Below are 8,448 nucleotides of genomic sequence, written 5' to 3'. Positions count from 1 at the left end.
GGGATCCTGAGTGAGAGAGCGGGCCCGGGGAGACCCGTCGTACCCAGCAGGCTCACCCTGGACAGCGCCTACTTCGCGTTCGAGGAGTACACGGCCGAGAGGTCCACTTGGCGGGCCGAGCCGAGCCTCACGGGGACGAAATACGAGTCGGGCCGCGGGCTCGGCCTGCTGGTGTTCGGCAACCCTCCGCCGCGAAGGGGAAAACAGACGTTGCCGGGGCCTCCATCTGATTCCAAGTCGCTTTCTTCCCTGATACGAAACCTGACGCTGAGACTGAAGGTCAGAGTGTTCGAGAGCCACAAGGTCGAAGTGGTCGCGTTCAACTGCACGAGAGCCCCGCTGACCGTGGACCTCAGCAGGGCCGGGCTGCGTGACGTCGCGGGGGTTGACCTACTGAGCCCCGACAGAGTGCAGCTGTCCCGAGACGGCAGGTGCTACACTCACGACGCAGACCCTCGGGTCGCCTTGGGTCTATTGAAATGGGCCCCCGTCGTAATGATCTCCAAACACGCAGCACGGAGCCCCGTGCCCGAACTCACCAAAGTGTATTACAGGATCGTCATCGCGCTCGTACGCCTGTGCGGTAACGGCGCCTCCGAGAGCTCGCTGGTCGACCTCTTTGCCAGACTTTCGCCCCTCATCGTCTCCACTCACCTGCGGTGCTAGTGAGGAGCCCTTCGATCAGAGGCCCAGCGTACATGCTCATGTATGTGTGTCGATGAATGTCCCAGAGACACGGCTACGCTACACTGAGATCTGCTTCGGCTGGCTTTGTTTCTGTACTTTTACTTGACTTTTTCACGTTTGTTTGATTGTTTTCAGGTGTCCTTCGAGGGACCTACACATTGTTTGTTTTTTTGTTGTATCGTCGAGTGAAAATAAAATGTATTGTGTTCAGGTGTCTGGTTCTCCTTTATTTTCAGAGGTGAGATAAACTGTGCACTCGCTCCACCGGGGGTACGGGGTACGGTAGTGTAACCGTCCGTTGGCTCCAGTGGTACTATGGCCCGCCAGTTCTTATTAAAATCTCGCGTTCCCTTTCGGACTGCTGACAGATACTTTCGTGTATCCCGTCAGAAAAAAAAAAAAAAACCATGAGAGGTCTCCCATTCGGACCGTGGCTACTTCTGACTCTCACATGGACCTTGAGCGCAGCGGGTGAGTCCTCTGTAGGCTTGCTGATACTGTTCCTAGCACGAGTACGATCGATGAGCCTGTGTTTTGAGAGGCAGGCCGTGACTATTCGATGAGTCTGTGTAGTCAGGTTACAAAGTCGCAGAAGGACTCAGGAGGGTTGCCGGCTAAATTTTTTTTATGCTTTCTTTTTTGTGTCGCTGTCACGTTGTTACAGACACCAACATCACCTGTCTCATCATGGAAACCTGCATCTTACCCTGCAGTTTTCAGAGAGGAGACGGTCCGATAGTGCACTGGATTAAGGATAACGAGGGCAACCCCTTTCTTTCATATTACAAAGCGAACCCTCAGTTCAGGAATGTCAAGGGCAGAGGTTCCTTGTTCTCGGATCAGGTCTCTAAAGGTAATGCCTCACTACGGTTGTCCTGGGTGCAGCTTCACGATCAGGGAAGATACACCTGCTACGTTACAACCCGTAAGAATGAGCGATACACTTATGTCAACGTCAACGTGCAAGGTAGGAGCGGTGAGTGACTTAGGTGACCGTTTAGCGAAAATGCGGCTCTAAATTCTAGTTTGTCTCGCAGCGGCTCCGGTCCTCGACAGTTCGGAGGGGATCAGCCGGGAACGCGAACCGGTTCGGTCGACGGAGCCCACTACGGCCAGCAGGACTTTGAACGCCGCGACCACCCCCCGGTGGTCCACGCAGCCGTTTCACAACAAGGGCGGCTACCACGGTCCAACAACAGAGAACGTCGGCGCGGACCGTGACCGCACAGCGGCGACTCGCGAACGAGACGATGGGGCGACGAAAGAGGCTGAAGGTGAGAGGGGCCGACGGTCACTGTCGAGAGGGAACGCTTGGCCCGCCAAGCAAACAGGTTGCGCTGAGCTCAGGATTCGTTTCTCGCAGCGGCTCAGGTCCTCGAAGTCCGCATGGAGGAGGTGGACGACACTGTCGTCTGCTGCTCGAAAGGGATCTACCCGAAACCCGAGCTAACCTGGTCCACCGAGCCTCCGTCCGGTCGGGCTCTGAACGCCACGACCGCCGTCTGGCGGACCTCGCTGCTGCTCTACGACATCCGCAGCTCCCTGTTACTGTCGCACGAGGACGCTGTCATGGTTTACAGCTGCGTCGTAACCTCTGGCAAGCACAGCAAGAAAGCAACTTTGATGGTGGAAGGTGTGCGAAGCAAGTGGTTCATTTGTTTAGTTTCTTTTTTTTTTTTTGCACCTACTGTTGGACTTCAGATTATGCACGAACGGCAGAGGCGTCACTTTCCTCAATCTGTTCTCGCTTTCACGGCTTATTTCTTTTCGTTTTCCTCAGGCAGACTCCAAAAGCTTCTGACGATCTATGTCCTGATCCCCGTCGGTGTCGCGGCTCTCGCAATTTGCCTGGCTCTCGGGATATGGAGCATGCTAGGGAGAACCAGGAGATGCGCTCCTGCCTGACCGTGGGACTCTCGGCGACGGACCTTTCCAATCTGCCTGCTCATGCATTGTTCCAACCTCACAGGCTTACTTTTGCTACGTGAACCCTTGTGTGTGTTCGTTTGATTGCCGTAACAATAAAGACCCTAGAGTCCACCTCTGAAAGATGTCTCTGTTTTGTTTTCGTTATTATCCTTTTCAGTGCTGAAAAAGTGTGGTTAGGACAAAAACTATATAAAGGACAAGAAAATGCTATGAGGCACTTTGCACAATGTGGCTACGCCTAGCAGGGCCCCAGAGATTCTGCTTGAGGTCACTCGGGTCCTCCGAGCGCGAACCTGACGCGCCGATCGCTTCAGACGGTGCAGACAAGGAAAAGAGACACAGGGCAAACGTCTGACATGATTTTATTTTGTATCTCATCACACGTGATCACACTGAGATGCTGCATCGGGCATTACAGCCGTCGAAGCGGAGCACAGGTCAGAGTCTGTGCTCTCGTCAACCGAGGGAGTGTGGAAGCGTAAGCACAAGCTTTCGGTCTTCGTCCGCTTCGCCCCGTCGTCAGCACGCCCACGATGCGAGTAGACGCTCACAAGCCCGACGTCTCGGTTTCCACTCGATGAGGAGGCCTCCCCCGAGCGAGGCACTTCAACGTGGTCGGCCAGCTCTTCCAAATAGGTCATCATGCGAGAGCTCTGTGCGCCGTGCGAGCGGAGAGTCTTCGAGGGCCCTGGTCGCCGGGACTCCATAGGCCCTGCCTGAAGGGAGATAGAAGACAGAGGAGTGCAACGGAAAGGTTAAAGGGGTTGAGTCTTCTTCGTCTGCCTCCAACGGTGTGAGCTTGTCGCCCCTCTGCCATTTATAAAAGACACCGGGTAACCCGACTTTGCGACCTGCCTTCGGGGAATTCTGCGTGACGTGTCGGAACGGTCTTCGGGTGTGATCGAGTGGTGCAAAGTGGAATAGTGTTTGCCTCAATCAACGAACGTCTGCTGCTGCTTCACCGGGCTCTGCGAGCGTCCCTTCGGACGAAAGTGAAGCAGACGGCGAACGACAACGGTCGAAAGGTCCTTCTGCGTCTCCCGCAGCAGACTCCGCGACCCCAACCCTACTCGATCGGGCCTCGGCCATCTGAGCAGCTAAACCATGACAGGGCTCCCATTCTTACCGTGGCTACTTCTGACTGTCGCGCGGACCCAGAGCGTGGCGGGTGAGTGCTCTGTAAGCTTGCTGACATTGTTCCGAGTACGAGCGCGATCGTCATAACCCAAACAGTCAGCGCAACGCGGCTGGAGCAAAGCGAAAACAGGGGATGGCGAATTCCACACTACGGGTTGAGATGCAGTATCGTGACGTTGACTAAAAGTTCTTTTTTTTTTTGTTCACCGCTCACACAAAAAGTCAACGAGGAGGTGGTGTACTACGACATCTATTACGACCCAGACTACGCCTTCAATTACAGTTATGAGGGGATCAATCCGGAACCCGATCTGACCCGGCCAACGGAGCGTCCTCCATCCAGCTGGACATTGGACGACACCCAGGCCACTCACGAAAGAGACAATGATGCGACGAGGGATGCTGAAGGTGAGAGGGGCCGGCGGTCCCTTTCGAGGGGGCCGCTTGGGCCTCGAAGAAAACAGGTTGAGCTGAGCTCTGTCTTCGTTTCAAAGCAGCTCCGGTCACCGAAGTCCTCCTGGAGCAGGTGGGCGACACCGCCGTGTGCAGTTCGGTGGGGATCTACCCGGAACCCGAGCTGACCTGGTCCACCGAGCCTCCGTCGGGCAGGACTCTGAGCGCCACGACCGCCGTCTGGCGGACCTCGCAGCTGCTCTACGACATCCGCAGCTCCTTGTTACTGTCGCCCGAGGACGCAGGCTTGGTTTACGTCTGCACCGTAGTCTCTGGCAAAGGCATCAAGAAAGCGACCGTGAAAGTTAAGCGAGGCGAGTGGTGTTTTTTTTTTAAAAAAAAAACAACAATATTTTAATTTGGTTTTTGGACCCATTTGTTGACTGTTTCTATCCCCCGCTCTCTTTCAGTCTTCTCAGGAGGACTGTTTGTCATGATATCCATCGGTGTCGCGGCTCTGACTGTTTGCACGGCTCTCTGGATCTGGAGAACGCGAGGTGGAAACAGGAGACAAGCTCCAGCCTGGGCGTAGTCTTATTCGCGATGTGTCTTTCTGCCAGTGCGCCATAGGGCGATGCAAACCCATGACTGTGTTCATTTGATCATTGTGACAATAAAGACCCTCGTGTAGACTCTGAATGATGTCTGTATTTTGTTTGCTTCATTTTTTTTTAATTTTCATTTTCTGTGCTAAGAAGAGTTAGATCAGAAAAGGTTATGTTTAGAAAAAATAAATGTAAAAGCGGAGAGGTATACTCTGGTAGCCCTCCAGGCGCTTTCCGCGTTGCTGCAACGCAGTGTGACGTTCTACGCTTATCGGAGCTGCAGAGTTTTACCGTGAGACCGCACAAGAAAAAAAAAAGAAAGAACACTCAAAGCAAAGCGTCTTACTTTGATTTTTATTTCATCACACATAATTACACAGATCCCACGGATGTAGAAGCGGTGCACCAGACAGTCTGCGGTCGCATCGAACTAATGTCCCAAACGAGAGCCCTAGTTTTGTCCACCGTGACTCCAATGCGTTCTGTCCGAAGGTTGGCTGAAGACAGGAGTGCAACGGAGAGGTCGAAGAGGTCGAGTCGGGTTCGTCTTCTTCGTCCGCCCCCACCGCTCGAGCTAGCCACTCCTCGACCTTTTCTACATCCACACCGTGTACGCGGCGCTTCCCTCTCCATCGCTTTCGTCTTGCGAGAGCCGCCGCTGAGACGCCTTGCGCTCGTCCTTGCCATCGGTGCAGAGGCGACCGGGTCCCTCTCCGAACCCTCCTGCGAGCAAATCGGCTCCAGGCTCTCTGTTCTCTGCGGGTTCTGGGTCCTCTGTGAGCTGCGGGTGCTCGGCGTGAGACCCCGCGCGCTCCGCGCTCCTCTTTCTCTGCGGGTCGCTCGCTTCCGAGCTGCCCGGCGAACAGCTCAGTTTAACCGGCGTGATCGGCTTTGGTTTTGCCGGCGACGTCACAATTCGACCGTCGGTCTCTCGCCTTTCGCCGCGAGACCTGATGGTTTGGCACCGCCTGCCCAGGTCCGTCGACTTCAGAGAGCTCCTGGCCTCGCGCTCCCTGCGCGAACTGAGGCCTGTGGTCGATTTGTCCGAAAGGTCGGCCCCTTCGGATTCCCAACCGCTGCCTTCAGACGCGGACCCTCGACTCTCCGAACTGGAGGAGCGCGAACGAGCGATCCGAGCGCCGGACCTTTTCGAACCTCGACCGTAGACCTCTCTGCCTTTCTCGCCAGAGAAACGCAGCGGTTTCCTGGAGGCTGATTTTTGCAGCCCTCCCTCTGGGCGTCTTACGTCTTTGCGGCCGCTGGAGTAAGTCTTGGAGTGGTCTTCGGTGTCTTTGCGTTGTCGCTGCGTGAGCACGGTTTCGAGCCCCGGCCTCTTTTCCCGCTCGACCGAGGGTCTCGACTTCGACCCTCTGCCTTTCGGCCTCGTGGAGACTCGCATCGCCCATGGGCCTTCCGTCTCCGAGCTGTCCGAGCTGAGTGCGCGCTTGTAGCCCCGCCGGTCGCTTTTGCACGAGGGCGAGGACGGCTGCGACCCGCAATACGGACGGCCGACCCCGTCCTCGTTCCACCTGGCCTTGGAGCCCGCTTCCTCGCCAGCTCTTTGTCTGTACGCGCTACTGGGCGAGGAAGGTCGCGACACGCAGTACGGACGGTCAACTCCGTCCTCGCGTCTCTTGGCCCTGGCGACGTTGTCCTCTCCCGCTTCGATGTCTTCTTCGCTGGACGACGATGCGTCGTCTATGAAACTGTCGCTGCGATCGTAGTCGTCTGAGCTTTTGTCGCAATCCGAAGAGCTCTCCGTGTCCCTGTCGCTCAAATACTCCGGCTCTTCCTCGCTTTCGGAGCTGAGAGGTTCCAGGCCGTTGTCTTCCTCGGCTTCGCTCAGTAAAAAACTGTTTCTCTGGCGGCGCCCGACCTTTCTCCTCTTGGTCGCCGGAGACCGCGAGGCTCGGACGCTCTCGGCCCAGGGGGACAACCGACGTCGAGCTCTGCCGACGGTCTGGCGGCAGCTCCTCTCGGGCTTCTTGACTGGCGGCGGCGGGGAGAGGTGCCTTCGGGGAACCCGCCTGGACGCCGCCTTGCGCTGGAGTGCCGCGAAGGACCGGGCCACCTTGTCGCTCCACCTCTGCGTGGATTGGGACTCCAAGCATTGGATCAACGCTCGGCTCAGGCGATCCTTGATGCCGCGCCTGCGGAGCTCGTTGACCGTGCCCTGGTTGTACGCCACCCATTCTCTCAAGAGTTCCCTGTTCGCCTCGCCGAGGAGAGCGCTGTCCAGGTTCAGGAGCTTGCACACGGCCTCTCTCTGGTACCCCAAGGAGTCGTGCAACCAAGGGTAGCTCAGGAGCAACACGGACAAGTTTTTCATCCATGTCGAAACCGGGACGGGCTCTGGGATGGGGTTGAAAAGCTCCGAGCGGTCGTTCGGGGGCTGTCTACATCCCTCGCCTGGCTCGACCGGCTCTCTGCAAGCGGGATTTCTGCCGCCCATGTCACCGTCAAAGCGGGCTGCGTTGATCCCCAGTTTCTTGAGCTTGCTGCAGTAAACTTTGAGCTTCAGGAACGCCACTTTGGCGGCCGCGTTCACCTCCTTGGCGTGGGCTTGCGCTTCCTTGTCTTCCTTGTTGCACTGGTCGCGTTTGCACATGGTGTACCAGTCTTTCTGGATCTTGTTCACTTCCCAGGGCTCTCTGTCCACCATTTCGGCGCAGGCTTTCGCTCGGCGGGCCGTCTCGGGATCGGCGTCTTTCCGGTTTTGGCTGTAGCAGCGCAACTGCCGAGCGAGCGAACCGCACTCCTTCCTGATCAGCTCCATGACCGAGGCAGCGAACCTATCCCGCTCGCTTTTTCTGAACGTAGCGTCCGAGGCGTACCTGCTAAGGAACTCGCAGTACCTCTGCAGCTTCCCAAGTGGACTGTGCAGCAGCTCGGCCACGGCGAATGCGCCGGGGATCTTGGCGTTCATGAACGTGATGGCGAGTTCAGCGATTTCGATCATCCTGGGGTCCGCCAACTTGCTCTCCACGTGTCTGGGTATGCGGTCGCACCACCCGTTCGGATCGACGCGCTTGGTGAACGCAGACAGCGCCCATTGGTTGATTTCTTGGAACGTGAGCTGCCCCGACAGATACGTCTCCCGGGCCATCTCCTGGAGCGTCTCGTTCCAGCAGCTCGCGAGCTCTCCGTTGCCTTTCACGCAGCTGCGTTTCAAGAGCCTGTAGAACCGGAGCGTGGTGGACACGTACAGCGTGGGCAAGTGTCTCTGCTCCGCTCTCACGGCCACCGTCGGCACCAGGTTGCTTCGCCTCCCATCTGACGCTTTCCCTCCTGACCTGAAGTACACCATGCGGGGTTCGCTGGCTTTGTACGTGAAACGACTCAGGTCGCATTTCACTGCGTCCTCCCCGAAACAGTCAACGCCGGCGTCCCCCTCGTTCTTCCTGTCGCTCGAGGACTCCCATGCGTGGCTAACCTCTGGCGCGCAGCACATCGGCTCCACATCTTCCAGGTGAGAGGCCAACGCAGCCTGGCTGCTCTGATCCCTGCCGGGGGACCCGGGTGTGTTCGATATCAGCAGTTGACAAGGCTGAATCTGCTGGAAGGACGGACAGAGCGCCTCCACGTGCGTGGGCATCTCCAGCGACATGTCCCAAAAGTCGAACGCGTGGCCCGCGACCTTCCTCAGCAGCTTCAGGCTGTCCAGGGTCGGGGCGAACAGGACCTCTTGCACGAAGTA

At 57.1% G+C, this 8,448-nt stretch overlaps 1 protein-coding gene across 2 annotated transcripts; it reads left to right on the top strand.

The window, feature by feature from the left end:
- The first annotated feature begins 393 nt into the window (after positions 1 to 393).
- Positions 394 to 3,503, top strand: LOC144990056 (uncharacterized). 2 transcript variants are annotated; one of them, XM_078942570.1, is made up of 4 exons: positions 394 to 1,654; positions 1,725 to 1,961; positions 2,051 to 2,320; positions 2,468 to 3,503. In XM_078942570.1, the coding sequence occupies exons 1-4, from the start codon at positions 1,315 to 1,317 to the stop codon at positions 2,590 to 2,592; spliced, it is 972 nt and encodes a 323-aa protein (XP_078798696.1). In that variant the 5' UTR covers positions 394 to 1,314; the 3' UTR covers positions 2,593 to 3,503. The 2 variants fall into 2 exon arrangements, with proteins under 2 accessions (XP_078798696.1, XP_078798695.1); XM_078942569.1 differs by having other exon boundaries at positions 2,051 to 3,503.
- The last annotated feature ends 4,945 nt before the right edge of the window (positions 3,504 to 8,448 follow it).

The sequence above is a fragment of the Oryzias latipes genome, chromosome 2 (genome assembly GCF_053564925.1).
Source record: "Oryzias latipes strain Hd-rR chromosome 2, Olatipes_Hd-rR_3.1".
In the NCBI taxonomy this organism is placed as follows: domain Eukaryota; kingdom Metazoa; phylum Chordata; class Actinopteri; order Beloniformes; family Adrianichthyidae; genus Oryzias; species Oryzias latipes.
The sequence above is the reverse complement of the archived record's forward strand: the minus strand, read 5'-3'. Positions and strand labels throughout refer to the sequence as shown.